Source organism: Gracilinanus agilis, chromosome 3, assembly GCF_016433145.1.
Source record: "Gracilinanus agilis isolate LMUSP501 chromosome 3, AgileGrace, whole genome shotgun sequence".
In the NCBI taxonomy this organism is placed as follows: Eukaryota; Metazoa; Chordata; class Mammalia; order Didelphimorphia; family Didelphidae; genus Gracilinanus; species Gracilinanus agilis.
In genome coordinates this window covers 609,450,214-609,468,494 of record NC_058132.1, presented here as the reverse complement: position 1 = coordinate 609,468,494, position 18,281 = coordinate 609,450,214, and the positions used below count along the sequence as shown (strand labels likewise).

General features: G+C 34.6%; 1 protein-coding gene across 1 annotated transcript in view; it reads right to left on the bottom strand.

Annotated features, from left to right (window-relative positions):
* Window positions 1–18,281, bottom strand: part of SPAG16 (sperm associated antigen 16) — a 1,250,545-nt gene that overhangs the window by 1,195,373 nt on the left and 36,891 nt on the right. Inside the window, exon 6 of the mRNA XM_044667518.1 lies at window positions 1,358–1,465. Coding sequence (XP_044523453.1) covers window positions 1,358–1,465 — 108 coding nt within the window. The remainder of the gene's footprint in view (window positions 1–1,357; window positions 1,466–18,281) is intronic.

The following is an 18,281-nucleotide window of genomic DNA, read 5'->3' as shown; positions in this document are numbered from 1 at the left end:
TCAGGCAGCTGCTCTCAGCTCCGGAAGCTCTCAGCAAGAGGGGCCACCCCGGCACTCACTTACCTTTCCAAACACCCAATGCTGGAGCAGAGACTCACCCAGTCCTTCCCCTAACAAAATAATGAACTTGGAAGGGGTGAAAAAATAAAAGAACTCTGAGGAAGGCCGTGAGATGATTCTCACTGGAATGTGTCTTGAATACTTTGTGCTGCTTTATTGTTCGATTCTGCCCATAATAAATGTGTTTCTAAACCTGATGGACAAGTAGGTGGCACAGAGGAGCAACTAGAGGGTGCAGTGGATAGAGTGCCAAGCCTGGAGTCAGGAAGACCCGAATTCAAATCCAACCTCAGACAGTAACTGTATGATCACCGGCAAGTCGCTTACCCCTGTTTACCTCAGAAGAAAATGGTAACCCACTGCAGTATTTCTTCCAAAAACCCCTAAAAGATAAGGCATGACTGAAATGATGGAACAACAAAAAATTCAAAACTTAATGATGAACGAATTTGCTAGCAGGCATGGACTGAATATCCTAGACAGAAACTAACTTCAGAATTATCTCGATGGGAACAAAATGAATCAACAAAATGTGAAATCAGCTTATCTGTTAGAGAAAATTGGATGGCAAATCAGGTTACATCTTGAAAATAGCAGCCAATTTGGATATTATAAGTATTCTTATAAGCGCTTTAGTGTATGGAGCACTGGACTTGGAATCAGGAAGACCTGAATTCAAATCAGACCTCAAATACTTTCTAGCTGTGTAATCCTGGGCAAATAACTCAATTGTAAAAAGGGGACAATTTTAGCACCCACTTCACAGGTTTGGAAAAGGATCAAATGAGATCATGTATATAAAGCACTTTTAAAACCTTTAATAATTAACTAATGTTAATCATTCTTTTTATTAATATTATTAAAAGAATAAAATAGCTTTCAACTAATTCGGAAAATAAGTTAATAATACTTTTAATATATTTCTCACTAAAAAGAAGAAAAAATGAAACTTTATGAATCAAAACGGAAAAAATAAACTTACATTCAACAAAGAATATTCTTTATGTACTAAAATAATTTATATATTGGTGTTATCTCTTTTTGAAATTGACAGCTTTTTCTACAGTGTTGACACAATTAAAAATAATTACCAAAAATGTCAATAATTGCATATAATGTCATTTTTCTTCTCATGAGGTTTATAGAACAACTATAATAGTCTGGCAATTAAAATAATCAGTTTCTGTCTTGAATCTTAACCTACGACTGAATTATTAAAATGTAAACCATTTATATTAACTTAAAAATAACTGAACTTTAAAAATAATGAAATATGTCATAAACATTAGTGGCTTACCCTTTGAGATCACTAATAAGACTGTTCTTTTCCTGGACTATCCGTTTGTGGTGCATTCGATGGAAATCACGTTCTTTCTGAGCTTTCAATAAATCTTCTCTAGCTTTACTATAGATAAAAAAAATGACAAAAAAACTACTACTGTTCAATTGTATATGGTACTTTCTTGAAAAAAAAAAGAATATTAACAACATTACAAGTAACTTAATTGCTGTCAGTTTAAATCCAGAAATGCATGCTATTCAAAATCTTATGCAAAATTATTTTCTATGTAAGTCTCAGTGATAGTCCATCATCATCATTATCACAATAATTTTGAAAGGAGCAGAGATAAGTACTCCCTAAAACCATGAATTCTAAAAATAGCTCCTCCAGATTACATTTAATGTATTCACTGAGGAAATGACAAAAATTTAGCATGTGAATAGTACCATGAAGCCTCTTCTGTAACAGAAAAAGATATTAATCACACATGTATATCACTTTAAATATTGCAAAGCACTTTAAATACATTCTCTCACTTGACTGAGACAAAGAGGAGAACTTTATTATTAATTAATTTAATGAATGCACTCCTTAGAAGAGAAGAAAAATATTCCCTTTATGTCTTGATTTTGAGGCTTTAAAAAACCCATTTGATTAATAAATTTTTGTTTGTCATGTAAAATGAAAAACATTATCACAAATAATATTAATGACTTGTAATATTATAAGTCATAATAATATTGTTATTGTTAGCAACAATCAATGAATCAGCAAACACTTAAGTGCCCATTAAGTGCCAGGCAGTGGGTTTATGAAGACAGAAATTAAACATTTCCTATTCTCAAGTCATTTACATTCTATAGAGGGATACAACAGTTGTGTGCAAAAATAGACAAAATATATACCAAGTCTTTTCAGAGAAGATACTAGCAGCCAGGTAGATAAAAAAGACCTTGTATAAGAAGTGATACTTGAGCTGAGTTTTAAGGGAAACTAGTTCATTGTAAATAAAATGATTTTGTCATTTACTTCAGGTTTCAAATTATTAATCATGAACAAAAATTATTTTCAAGCTTAACTGCATGTAAATATAAAAGTGAGAGGCAATATGATGTAGGAGATTCAGAGCTTGGCTTAGAGTTAGGGAAACCTGCCTCTGCAATATTTCTGCTGGGTGACCATAGGGAAGTCATTTACTTTCTCAGAGTCACCCACTAAGACTCTGCAAGAGGTAGAAGGAAAAGTCCATTACAATTTAGGGAAGGTATATGGGGAGCCACAGCTATGGGTGGTGGAATGGCTGATTAAAGAACAGCAAGAAGACCAGTATGACCATACTGAGGATTGTACAAAGAGGATATATAAAGTATTTCTATAAACAAGTATTTATAAATATTCAATTTAATGCTTTTAAGCTGCATTTCAAGATATATTTATTCTCATTTGAGAGACATGAAAACAAACTTTTTGAAGTTACCATATTTTGGAACATCTAAATTGTTTTTCAGAAACGTGCACTGGGAAGTATAGACTAATATTTTTATTTTTGGTGATGCTTCTCCTATTACGAACTCTATGATGCCTTTTTAATAAAAGGCATGCAAAAGTAAAATAATTTTTATATGAGCATTCACTAGTTTAGTTAATTAAATTCATAATGAAGATTCTAAAAAATTCAGAGGAAATATTTGTAACCAAACCAATATAGCATTAATGCTCATCCAGAGTTAGATGGCATAATATAGAACCCAAATGTTAATTTTGTTTTATTGTATTGTTCATGTAATCAATTTTAAGTGTATCTGTCTACCCTACTTTTGATTAACTTTATTAAATAATACTTGCAGGTACCAACTTATCTCCTTACATGGTGTTATGCTAAATGTTATACTATAATAATGAAAAAAGTCACATTTTCTTATCTTATCTTTTATACTATAATATGCACTATACTCCAAAAATATAATTTTTCATAAGTAAATGTCAAAATTAGGACAGTTACATTATATAGTGTGATAGCGCACCATGCCTGGAGTCAGGAAGACCTAGGTACAAATCTAGCCTCAAACACTTACTAGTTGTGTGACCATGGGTAAGTCACTTAACCCTGTTAGCATAAATTTCCTCATCTGTAATAAGAGCTTGAGAAGGAAATGGAAAACCACTCCAGTATCTTTTTTTTTTTTTTTAAACCCTTACCTTCTGCCTTGGAGCCAATATTGGCTCCAAGGGAGAAGAGTGATAAGGGCTAGACAAAGGGAGCCAGGTGACTTGCCCAGGGTCACACAGCTAGGAAGTGTCTGAGGCCAGATTTGAACCTAGGACCTCCCATCTCTAGGCCTGGCTTTCAATACACTGAGCTACCCAGCTGCCCCCACCACTCCAGTATCTTTGCTAAGAAAACCCCAATTGGGGACAAAAAGAATCAGATACATTAGGAGAACATAAAATAGTTTACCTGTCAGATCTATGGGAAAGGAAAGCTTTTAAGACCAAACAAGAGCTAGAAAATATTACAAAATGTAAAATAAATCATTTTGATTACATTAAATTAAAAAGTTTTTGTACAAACAAAACCAATGCAATCAAAATCAGAAGGGAAGTAAAAAAAATTGTAACAAAAACATCTGACAAAGGTCTAATTACTCAAATTTATAAGGAGCTAAATCAACTGGTCGAAAAAGCAAGCCATTTCCCAATTGATAAATGGGCAAGGGACATGAATAGGCAGTTTTCAGATAAAGAAATCAAAACTATCAATAAACATATGACAAAGTGTTCTAAATCTCTTATAAGTAGAGAAATGCAAATCAAAACACCTTTGAGGTACCACCTCACAACTAGCAGATTGGCTAACAAAACAGCAAAGGAAAGTAATGAATGTTGGAGGGGATGTGGTAAAACTGGGACATTAATGCACTGCTGGTGGAGTTGTGAATTGATCCAACCATTCTGGATGACAATTTGAAAGTATGCCCAAAGGGCTTTAAAAGACTGTCTGCCCTTTGATCCAGCCATACCATTGCTGGGTTTATACTCCAAAGAGATAATAAAGAAAAAAAAAAAACTTGTTCAAAAATATGTATAGCCTTGCTCTGGCTATTATTGTGATGGCAAAAAATTGGAAAAGGAGGGGATGTCCTTTAATTGGGGAATGGCTGAACAAATTGTGGTATCTGTTGGTGATGGAATACTATTGTGCTAACAGGAATAAAGAACTGGAGGAATTCCATGTGAACTGGAACAACCTCCAGGAATGAATGCAAAGCAAAAGGAGCAGAACCAGGAGAACATTATACACAGAGACTGATACACTGTGGTAAAATCAAACATAATGGACTTCTCTACTAGCAGCAATGCAAGAATCTAGAGCAAGGCTGAGGGACTCATGAGAAAGAAAACTATTCACATCCAGAGAAAGAACTGGGAAGTAGAAACAACTGCTTGATCACATGGGTCAATGGGGATATGACTGGGGATATAGATTCTATCAGAGATCACCCTGATGTAAATATTAATAATATGGAAATAGAGCTTGATCAATGACATATATAAAACCCAGTGGAATTGCTCTTTGGGTATGGGAGGGGGGTAGGAAAGAACATGAATCATGCAATCATGGAAAAATATTATAAATTATTTAAATAAATAAAATTGTCCAAATCAAAGGAAAAAAAAGAATCAGATACAACTCAAATGACTGAACAATGAAAAAAAGATGTCCAAATTACACGTACCACCTCCTTTTCGGTTAACAATAAATAAGTAGAACACTAGTATGTATAAGAGACTGTGAAACTCTTATATTTTAGTATGATATATGCATATATATGCCATCATTACATTCTTTAGTCTATTTCCAGATTTGTTGGACTGAATACAAGTATCTAAATATCTCTATTTGTCAACATGTAACATATAAGTAAAATAAAAGTATTATTAGAATCGATTGATGACCACTGCTAATCCATTAAAAAATGGATTTAGTCATTTATTTTACAGTTCAAATAATTAGTTGTGAATAAAAATTATTTTCAAGCTTAACTGAATTGAAGCATAGAAGTGAGAGGCAATTAATGTGGTATAATGGAATTAGAGCTTGTCTTAGTGTCAAGAAGACCTGGGTTCAAGATCTGCCTTTTCTGACTCATTCCAGCTATGTGACCACAGGATCACTTAACAGCTCAGTGTCTCCCAATTAACTCTCTATGACTGTAAGTTATTTATCCAAATCAATAGAGGGAATTTCTACATCAGTAGTTCCCTAAAGTAATGAAATCATATGTTTAGCACAAAAATATTTTAAAGTTATTTCATAATCATAGTATAAGATCATTACTCTATTTTGCCCCATTTAAAAAAATATATTCAGTACCCTTAAAAGTAAATCGGAGTAACTTCATTTACTTTGAGTACTTATCAAGGAATAGCCTATCAGATTGTTTTATGTTGGTGACTGCAATTCACTAAAACTGATAATAGTATTTTTAAAGCCTCAACTGAAGTTAGCACATTATCCTCTTGCCATTAGACAAAAGAAATGGTGTACAGCACATCTATGTCCAAAGAAAATACCTTCTTAATTTAACAAGCAATTACCTAAACACTAAAGCCTGATTTGATGGCTCTTGTTATTATCTTAGTTTCCACAGCTATGCATATTTCTAGGTCTTTAAATTAAACAGACCTTTGGAAAAGGTAGTCACTGTTTGACCTTTTACAGTAGTGAATTTTATATGTGAAATATAGACACTTTTATAAAGCATTTCCTTTTATTTCTTCAAATTTTATTGTCATTTAATTTTGGTTTTCTTCCTGTTACCTTATTCTGGTAGAGGCTAAAATAAAGTGTTTTATCATTTTGCAAGATACTTTTCTTTTCTAGTTAATAGTTGTTCATTTGATTTCCTCCCAGATGATATTTCTAATTATCTTCACTATCTTTCAATAAAACTTTTTCAACATCTGCTACATTTTCCTTAACAGAAACTAATGAAAATGAACTGTGACAGTTTAAATGTTGGTAGATTATATCATTTACTATTTGTTCAAGTTCCATAATAATAATGCAAGCCAAAGATTTTCCTAAGTAGCTATTATATAAGTTATAGATGGTCATATGCGATCTAAAAAGTATCACAGGATTGAATGAGACACAAAGAAATATGAGTGGCCAATTACCACCAAAGTATGCTTATTTTCATAAATAAATATAATTCTACTGACTACACCATCAGTAAAGGTAGTCACTCTGCACTGTTTTTCAAACTACCCAGTGACAGATGGATCAACTATATGCTCACCTACTCCAAATGGATGATCGTTCAAAGGATAAGAATAGTTGTCAAGATAAAAATTATGATGCATTGACAACCATTTGAAAAATTGCTCCAAATCAATAATGATAAGAGAAATGAAAAACTGAAGATTGCCTTTGCACACAGAAAAGTGGCAATAGTGGCAAAGAACAGGAATAATATATTGTGAAAGAGAATTCTTTACTCTACACTAACTTAATTACTCCTACTTAGTACCTCACCAGATTGAAGACTGGATTAAATCTCCTTTGTCTACTTTTGAATTGAATCAACAAAAGGTTAAACACCCTACTTGGTACTAGGTGAGAAGCTAGCAAGGTACTTAGAGAATTAACACCCTTAGAAATTCAATCAAATCAGGAAACTATGAACCTTTTTTATGAGAGCTTAACCTTCAGAAAGTGATAATTTGATCCTACAGACACTGCCCCTTGGGCAGTGCTAGACAATTTGGAGACTGATTGGCCCCTGTGAAAAAGGAAGGGACAAGAAGCCACCATAAAAACAAGCCCCAATCTCCTTCAGGACAGATTGTCTTTGAGAAGATAGTCTGAAGAGATCTTCTTCTTAGAGATAGTCTTGGATAGTCTTTGAGGGAGCTTCACTGGAGACTATGGCTTGGATGGAGGGCTCAGAGCTCAGCTTCTACTTGGATTCTGACTCTTGGATTACTTCCTTGGGTGAGTAAAAGGCTGACCCCTTTCCTAGCTTCTGTAGAGACTAGCTTCCATCTTAGAGAAGGCTTTGTGGTTACTCACTACCAGCCTTCCTGGTTGAGAGCTAATTAATCTCTGCCTGGATTAAGCAGACCAAAGCAAAACATTTAGGTTGACAGGATAGATAACTTCTTTATCCTCCTCACATTTCTCTTCTTTATTATTTCCTCTCTATTTGTAAATATTTGTAAATGAATTTCTGACTCAAGATATAATAAATACTGGCAATCATATAATTTCATATAATCATCATCCAAACATTAATTTTAACCTTTACAATATGTTGGAGGAGTTAATGAAACATCGGAACATTAATGCACTGGAATTAAGAAGTGGTTCAAACATTTTAGAACACAATTTTGAATTATGTGAAGAAAGTGACTAAAATGTGCATATTCTGTGACTTAAAGAACCCACTGCTGAGTTTATACTAAAGAAGGTCAAATGTAGAAAGGTCATTCCAATATCCACCAAAGGAGTTATAACAGCATTTTTTGTTGCAACTAAAAAAAAACAAAGTAGATGTCCACTGATAGGGGAATGGTTAAATAAATTGTGATACTTAAATATTATGGAATATTATTCCTCCATATGAAATTATGACTATGAAGAATACAGAGAACCATGGGAAGACTTATATGAACTGATGCAAAAGAGAAAGAGAACTAAGAAAACATTATACACTTTGTAACAGCTCAAAGGTTAGGAACAACAGAAATCAAAACTGAGAACTGTCTAATTATAATTACCAAATTTATCCAGAAAGAAAAAATACGAAAATGTATCTCCCCTCCATTTCAAGGAATATGTAACAGGATATAGACTACAAGGTATGCTGATAAACTTAATTTTTTTCTTAACTTTTAAAATTTTTTTTATTCTCTGTTCTATTTATTCTCTTTAAACAATTTATATTCTCTGTTCTGCTTATTCTCTGCAAATAATTCATTTCCAGATAGTCTTTTCAAATTGACTAAAAGTGTGTAGCTTTTCTACATTTAATTCCTACTTTGCCATTTCAAAATTTCTATTCTACTCTTTTCATCAAAAATGCTTAGAAATCCAATACTTCATTAGAAGTCCTTATTCCTCCTGTATTATTTTTCCACATAAGTGATATTTATTTGTAACAGTTTATTTTTACCTTTAGAATTTCATGTTTCAAACTCTCCTTTCATTTATTATGGTATTAAAAAAAAGTCTGATGTTATCCTCCTTCTTGGTGCTTGAACTATTTCTTTATTGACACTTACAATACACTGAATGTCCATAGATTGGGGAATAGCTGAAAAAATTGTAGTATATAAATAATGGAATAATATGATGATCATGAAGAATTCAAAAAAACAAAGTAGAGCATGGATGAAATAGTACATAACAAAGACAGTAAAACCAAGAAAACTACCATAAAAATGTAAAACAACACTAATGGCTTCATAATATGATTAAACTCCATGACCAAATTTGTTTCCAGAGAAGCAGTGATTAAATATTCTTTCTTTCTTTTGGAATGAGAGAGTTAACTACTTTGTATTCGTTTAACAATTTTATTATTTTAAATTTATTCTGAATAAATGTTTGTATATACCCATATACCAATTCATGTGATAGTTATCTACCAATATGTTATGGGCTATGAGTTAGAGGAGAGATGGGAAGCCCTATCAATACAAGTTCTATATTCTCCTCTTTAAAAAATAGTAAATAAATATCGCCATGCATTAAAAGAATGGAAGTATGAACAGAAACATAGATGGACTTCATCAAATTTTATATTTGTTCTATGCCAACAAAGTTAATAGAAAATAGAAAATTCAGCCTCCTGATTCTATCCCAGCTCCTCTTGGAATTTTCTATTATACTGACTCATATTTCTTCTTCCTGAACTCCATTTCCTTGGATCCTTAGCTTCCATAAACCTTCCTTTTTCTAATCTCTTGAACTTCAGCTTTTTTTTACATCACTTCTCAACTTCTAAGTTATTATTTCATACTTTAATATCTCTTTCTCTTAGTCTACCAGCTGTCAGTGATAAAGTTATCCATTCCAGCAGTATGAAATGTTCTCAGGGTGATCTTCTGCCCTTTAACAGGATAAATCTCTTGAACAAGATTACTGATAAACTAGGTTTTAGGGACTGGTTACTGGGAACGCATAGAATATATTTTTTCTGGTCAAATGTGTGGCAAAATGGGAAAAAGCACTCAAACACAGAATAACAGGAACTGGCTTTCAATCTTATATCTGTTATTTGGAATTTGTATAATGTTATAGAGACTATGCTTGTTTGATTTGAGTGGCAAATGGGGTGCTGGGGTTATCACTAGGCTGTTGAGCTGTCATGAATATGAACTGCTAAGGAAAAGGCACCAATACAAAGGTATATGCAGATCAGTTGTTGACATCTGAATGGAATATTAAAGAGGGTTGTTCTTTTTCATAGACATGGCAATGGTTGAAAGCACAATGGGAAGAGGTCCAATGTTTGCTAACCTGTTGGATGGGAGAAGTATGATGATATTCTTTCACACATAGCTTTGGCTGTGGTTCTTGAAGCATAACATATACTAGAAGATAATGATTGATGGTTATCCTTTGAAAATATAAGTAAATTAGATCATGACATCAGGAAATAGGACAGTAAGGTTCCTTCTGTCCTGCCAAAATTTAGAATATTGCTTATTCCATCTGGTCATTCCCCCACTGACTTTGGTTGCTCAGAACCATTCAAGTCTTTCTAGCTAGATTGTAGTTACTATTAGAATGAGTCCCAATTGGGTGACAGACCAAATTCTCTATAAACTCAAACATTTTTTTTTTATCTACAGGACTAACAGGGGACCTGAGAGCATATGTCAGTCTCTACAGCCTTGAAAGGGGGAAGGATTCCAAACATCTAAGGTATTGATATTAGAAAATGGATTATTATTAAACCAGGAAATCGTCAATGAATTCATAGAAGGAATTTCAATTTCATTTGCAAGTTGTGAGGATATCAACAAGGGAAAGAACCATTGCTCAGATAGAAATTTGTGGAAGATCCCCTGTTTAGGTCTCAATTGTGGTAACTGATAGAGGGATTATATTATAGGCATGGTTATTAAGAGATCTTAGGAGTCATAACTGATACAAGTGCTGAAGACCAAACAGAAGTTTTTTGGAATTGTATATCTGAAAAAGGCATCATTTCTCAAATACATGGAGAACTGAGTCAGAATAATAAGAATACAAGACATTCCCCAACTGACAAAATGTCAAAGGATATAAACAGGCAGTTCTCAGATGAAGAGATTAAAACTACTTTAGTCATATGAAAACACTTAAAATCATTATTAATTAGAGAAATGCAAACTAAAACAACTCTGAGGTACCACTTCATATCTATTAGATTGCTTAATATAACAAAAAATAAAAATTATAAATGTTGTGGGAATGTGAGAAAATTGGGACACAAATATACTAATGGTGAGCTGATACAACCATTCTGGAGACCAATTTGGATCCCTGCTCAAAGGGCCATAAAACTGTGCATATTCTTTAATCAGGCAATACCACTACTAGATATTTACCCTAAAGAGATCAAAGACAGGGGGAAAGGATATGCTTATACAAAAACATTTATCACAGCTTTTTGTGGTAGCAAAAGCATTGGAAACAGAAGGGATGTCCATCAATTGGGGAATGACTGAACAAGTTGTGGGAATATTATTATAATGGAATATTATTATCCCATAAGAAATGATTGAGAGCCATTGGATGTTGAGAGCCATTGGAGAAACAGGGTCAAATTTAGGGCCTGTTATCCGGATTCCCTACGTGACCAATCCAGCCTGAGGCAGTCTTTGTGTTTGGTCCTGGTCACCTGAGCCCTGAAAAGCTCTGGTACCAGCAGGTAGGTTAATCCAAAAACAACTTGACCCCTCCAAGAGGCTTTTAGGAGTCATTTAGAGAAACAGAGTCTGTAACAGATATTTTAAATGGATCCCATTACAAAGTCATCGGCAAGTAAAATTGTGTGTATGGTTTTTTCTGCACTGCATGTCAGATGCAGATAGAATGGGCCATCTAAGGTAAAAATCTGAGGCTCCTCTTTTGACTCATTTTTAGATCCCCACATTTTCTCAATATTCTTATTGGAAAGCTTTGAGTCCTTAACCAGACCAGCAGCTACTGAGTTAATGATTCCTCTCCTTGACAATTTCTCTCCTTGATAATTAAGAAGTCTGAACCCTAAAAAATATATTACTTAGATAAAGACTGGAGCCAGACAATTTAGTCCAGACTATCTGACCAGGTGCAGATCTGTAAATCAAGGCAGAACGCAATTAGTAAACATCTCCATGAAATTTATTTCTGCTCCCAGAATTATCCCCTACTAATCGGTGGTTAGAATTTGGCCCTTGTCCTTGCACCCATATCTCTATTTCTTAGACTTTAATGGATTGTGTATGATTTGTAATCCCTTCACAGCTGTGACTCTTTCTTTGTGTTCTTTGTCTGAAACCAGTATAAAATAAAGTCCAAATCCCATAGCGTTGGATCAGCATGGGCTAACCGCTAGCTCGGCTGTTCTCAGTTTCTTTTTCCTGTCTTAGCAATCCGACGCCATAAAACGCCTCTCAGAGCCCTTACCATATAGAGCTGGTCCTCTATAAATGATGAATAAGACAATAAAAAAACTTGGAAAAATTATATTTAGGGATAGCTGTCCTGGATCCTGGAAGCATTCTGCTCCCAGCCCCTTCTTGCCCTGCACCTTCTTCTGATATTGCCTGGGCAGGGGAATGTAGAGAGCACAATATCAGTAATTAATAAATGTGAACTCAATTTAAAAAATTAAACAGGAAAAAAGTAAAGTGATGCAAAATGAAGTGTGCAGAACCAAAAAAAAAAACACTGCACAGTGATAGCAATAATATACATTGATCAGCTGTGAATAATTTAACTATTATCAGCAATGCATGTATCTAAGACAACTTCAAGAGACACATGAGGAAAAAAGCTATCCACCATTATAGAAAGAATTGATGGAGTATAAATTGAAGTACATCAATTCTTCTATTTATTTCCTTTATGAATTTTCTCTAGTATAAACAATATGTGTCTTCTTTCACATCAAGATGAGCATGGAAATATGTATTCCATAATAACACATGTACAACCTATATATGTCATCTTGCCTGCCATCTTGAGGAGCAAAGAAGGTAGGAGGGAAGAAGAAAACATGAATTGCAAAATGTCAGAAGACCCTAGACTGAATGGTAACTTATGAGAAACAAATGGTAGAAGATCAATTCTAAGAAAATTCAAGGTCTTGCCCGTTATACTTAAATTTGGGTGAATATACTTTTTGGTGAGGACTCAAAAATAAGTTATTGACTTTATACACTAAACAGTCTCAGAATCTTAATATCTGCTTTGGGTTGGGAACCACTAATATTCTTCTCCTTAAGCATTTTAATGGTCCTCATTTACCAAGTTACTAATAAGTGTGTACTGGAAGAGACAAAAATCTTAGAAAGTCTAGAATAAGCTATCCAGCAGTCTCTCTCTGGCTACTTATGATATTCTTATGTTCTTAGAGCCCTCTGTATATAAGATCCAAGATGAGTGGAACCTTTGGCAGGTACCAATAATGGCCAGATTAAATGACCATTACACTTCTGGAGCACTAAGTTCCCTAAAGCAGGCCTTCATTATAGCACCTGAAAGATATTTGTTTACCTTGTTACTGAATTCTAGTTGTTACTGATTTGAGGATACAAAGTCACATCATTACCTTTCTTCCCTTTGACAATTAGGAGGTTGGTAATATGCAATAGTTCCTGACACAAAATTTGATAGAGGACAGAAAGCTTTGATTCTTAAATGGAAATAGGACAACCAAGACTATACTTATACGGGCCCCTCAGGTTTTAGTGTTCTTCATTAACAGATTATGAGGTTGTTAGAGCTGAAGAGCTCTTATTTCCAGTCCCAATATTTTGCCTTCTTTGTTAAACCAATGGGTCACTATTTAAAAGGAACTAATTCTTGAGGAACACTGTTTTTCTTGATTTACTGATGGTTCTTCCTGTTTCAGATGTGTATACATATATGAACCTTGGCAGGCACTAATCTAGCAATCTGAGAGATGAGGATCCTAGAAAGTCCTCCAACTAGGCTTAAGCTTCTAACTATGTGGCTGTCATATAAGAGAGTCTTAAGGAAGAAGGAAAATAATTTTTATTTATACTGATCCATGGGGAGTGCCTAAGAGTTTGACTGATTGGGGTAAGGGCCTAGAGAGAATAGAAATGTACAATTAAAGATGCCTTGAGGTCATGGTTCATTGAGGTATTTTGATGATACCCACCCAAAGAGTTGTTAATAGAGTATGTTAGTACTCATCAGACAATTTCTTCTGCACAATAAAAACAACAAAATAACTAACATGTATATAGTGTATTAAATTTTATAAAGTATTTTATGTATATTATCTTATTTGATAATTCTACAATTTTAAATAATTATATATGATAGATTTTTGATGTACTTCTCCACTACTCTTTGAATATCTTGCAAATTTAATTTTTTAGGAAGATAGCATTTCATAACTAAAAATCACATAGCATCACCAAAAAAAGATTGATAGACTTTTATTAGTGTGTCTGGCAAACTTAATTGTTCTAAATTTTAGGTAGCTCTTGAGAAACTTCTGAATTATTTGAATGTATTTCCAGTACAAGACACTGGAAAGCCTTTTCCAGTGTCTTGTACTAAAAAGTTTCGAGAAAAGTCTATGTGGCACAATTCATAGTAAAATGTTAATTCACATTTTTCCATACTTACAAATGCATGATAAACAATTTAACAAACCAAGATCATTTTCTAATATGCTACTGCCTATCTCATTGCTGGCAAAATGGCCTTCTCTAAGATCCTCAAAATAATAAAGAAAAGAAAAAAGAAGAAAAAAGAAAATAGAATCCCATTATACTCAATGTCATAATTATTTCCAATCTATTCCATTCCTCCTTGCTATTTGTCTCCCTCTTCCATTCTTTCTACCTTATCCTTCCTCAGATGTCCAATTTCCCTTGAATATCTCTCCTATTCAGATCCCTTCTCCAAAATCCTCCCTACCTTTGCCAGCCTAGTTCCAAACTGACCCACCTTTCCAAAAGTCCCTCCCTTGTCCCTTACACCTCATGTCTTAATTCTTATTCTGTCCACCCTTCCCAAAACTCTTCCTTATACTCCAACTGTGCTCTCCTACTTTTGATTCCCTCATCCCCTCACGTCACTCCCATATCTCTTGATATGTACTCTCCCCCAAAGTATTCTTCCCTTCCCCTCCCTTTTCTTATTTACTTGTCCTCTTTACTTGCCCACCCTTTCTTCCCTTTTTTCCTCAATCACCCAAATGAACTCCCAGTCCCTCCCTTATCCTTTCCCCCTTTTCTCCTGCATCTCTCTATCTCAAGAAAAATTTACCCTTCTTATTCTATAAGTTTTTCTCTCTTAATCCCATGTCTGATGACAGCTCATCCCCTTCTCCATGGCCATTCCTCCACTCATTCCTCTTCCACATGAAAGAGGCATTCCATCCTGCCTCCTCCTGATCTGTTCCACTACCATTTCAGTTCATTCCATTACATGCCCTCAACCTTGAGTCTTCCATCCATACCCGCCCCTTCAAAATACCCATTCCCAGGGTCAATAAATTATATTTTCTTATACCAGAAAAAATGACTTTTTAGGGTTGCTTATGATTAGTCTTTCATTACCTTTGTATTTTTCTCATAGATCAAATTTTTTGCTGAGTTCTGAGTTTTCTCCAGGAATAGTTGAAACTCCTTTAGTTTGTTAAATATCCATTTTTTTTCTTTATAAGTATGGTCATCTTTGCTTGATATGTTATTCTAGGGTTTAAGTATAGTTCTTTTGCTCTGTGAAATGCTGTGTGCATTCTTTTAATGTTGTGACTGGCAAATGTTGTGTAATTTTGACTGTAACTCCACAGTATTTAAATTGTTTGTTTTTTGTTTTTCTTGTTGCTTGTAGTACTTTTTCCATAACCTCAGGTTATAGAACTTAGCAATGATATTTTTACCTTTGGGTCTCTTTGAGGTGGTGATCATTGAATTCTTTCAATTTCTATTTTATCCTTTTTTCTAGAATTTCTGGGCAGTCTTCCTTGATATTTCTTGGAGTATAGTGTCTAAACATTTTTTTGTAATCTTAATTTTCAGAAAGTCCAGCTACTCTTATATCAACTCTCCTGGATCTATTTTCCAGGTTTGTGGTTTTCGTGATACGATGTTTTATATTCTCTTCTGTTATTTCATCCATTTGATTTTGCTTTATTAGTTCTTATTATATTAGGAAATCATTAACTTCCTCTTGTTCAATTCTAGTTCTTACTACATAATTTTACTCCATATGTTTGTGGATCTCTTTTTCCATTTGGGTGATTTTTTTTTCATAATTTTCTTGATTATCTTGCATTACTCTTATTTTTTTTCCAATTTTTCCTGAACTTCTGTCATTTGATTTTTGATGTCTTTTTTTAAGATTTTCCAAAAGCTCTTTTTGAGCTTGAGGCCATTTACTGTTTCTTTGCTGTTTTTGAAGTAGATATTTTTACTTTACTGTCCTCTGAGTCTGAGCTGAGATCTTCTCTAATAGATATCTACATATCTATATATCGATCTATATATCTCTATCTCTATCTCTACATATATATATGTATATATATATATATATATATATATATATATATATATAGCTATCAATAGTTGGGTTCTCCTCTGCTTGCTCATTTTTATTCATCTATTTATTTATTTAATTTTAGCAGTCAGGCTAATAGACTTAATTATTGGCTTTTTTTTCTGGAGTCCTAGGGTTCCTATTGTGTTTATGTTTGTTATCTCAGGTTTCAGAATTTGTGTATATATTTGTATGTGTGCTTTTCCCCTAGTCCTATTTAGTTATTGTAATTTTTATAGTCTAGAGCAGTGATAGGCAAACTTTTTAAAAAGGGGGCCAATGGACAGGAAATGCTCATCTGTCAGTCTGTTTCTAAGGCAACTCTTTCAAAGTTTCATTGTATTGTATCCTACTCATTGTATACATCAGATTAAGAATAATGTAGTGGGACCGGATAGAACATTTCAGGGGGCCACATCTGGCCTGCAGGCCATAGTTTGCCCATCACTGGTTTAGAGTTAGATGCACTCCTGTTTCCCCCATTCAAGCTCTAGTCCATGATGGACATTAGGTGCTCTGAGCAAAGCCTATGGACAGTTCTACTACAACTGCAAGCAGCCAGTCTGCCCACTTTTGTGGCAACAATTAGGGATCCACAATCCTGGGAAAGACCACAGTGGAAGGGGTCCCAGTCACTCAGCAAACACACTCACCTGGGTCCTACTCCTTTTCTCTTCCTCTCCTACTTTCACAGCCCCTGACACAGCTGGTGTCCAGGCTGAGGTTTTCAGGTCTCCAAATTCCCTCATTTGTTAACAATGAGGCTTTGCATGTTGCCTGGCCCCTAGGCACTTCAAGGTATCCATTCCTTCAATCCCTAGCTGTGGGCCTGCAGGGTCTCAGGAGCCAAGGCCACAGCAGACACGATTTCTCCCAGGGCCCTCCACCAATGGCTTCAGATTCTGGTGGTACTCTCAGGCTGCAGGCTCAGCAAACCAGGGGACGTTGCTAATCCTGCCCTCCAAAAGCTCTGTAGATTCCATCCATTTGTTCTGTTCCTGCCCCCAGGATCTATAGCTGTGAGTCTGAGGCTGGGGCAAGTCAGAAAACTTTTTTCTTAGTTGCCTTTAGCTGGTCAGCTTCATTCTGGACTCCTGTTTTTTCCTCTTTTTAGTGTTGATTTTATGAAGTTATCTTTGGTTGTTTGTAGGGGTTTTTAGTCTCCTTTCTGAATTCTAGTCACCAAATTCTTAATGGACATCTCAAACTAGATGAGCTGTAGGCATCTCAAACTCAAACTCTCACCTCAAATCAAAATGTCCAAACCGGAACTGTTATTTTCCCCAGAAGCTGCTGTTCTGAACTACCCTATTCCTTTCCAAAGTAATACCATGCTTGCAATCTCCCAGGATCACAACCATGCCTCTTCATTTTCCTTGACTTTCTCCCTTGCTCACCAGATCTGTCTTTACCCATACAATATTGGTAACATCCTTTCCTTCTCTCTAGTCACATGGCCACCATTCTATTCCAGGCCCTTATCACTTCTTTCCTGGGCTATTAAAATAGGCTCCTAACTGACTTCCCTACCTCAAGTATCTTCCTTCCAATCTATCCTCCACAGACACAGCCAAAGGGATGAGGATCATCATGTTACTTGCCTTACTGAATTAACTCTAAAGTAAATACAACCTATTTTCTGTATTATATGTTCCTCTCTTTAGCTTTCAAAGTCCTTCATAACCTAATCCAAACCTGTTTTCAGTCTTGTTAGAAATTATTCTCCTTCTCACAGTAGTCAAACTGGCCTTCTCTCTTTTCCTCATACATGACACTCCATTTCTCATTTAAGCCTTTGCTATGCCTGAAATGTTTGAGAAATGTCTCATGAAATATGATCAATCTATCATATTTCACCAATAGGTATTGTTAAATTGTGATATTATTCTTCATCCTGAAAATGTTTTAGGTTTATATTTGCAGATTTAGTTAAATGATCATAAATTTAAATCTAGAAGAGTTTAATTTCATTCTCTTATAGAAGAAAATGAGATCACATAAGGATTTGAACCTAAGACTTCCGATGCTGGGTTATGCTATTTAAAATTTTATTTTAGGAGTGCTTCAAAAACCTAAAATTCCTCTAATACATATGATATCTCTCTCTCTCTCTCTCTCTCTCTCTCTCTCTCTCTCTCTCTCTCTCTCTCTCTC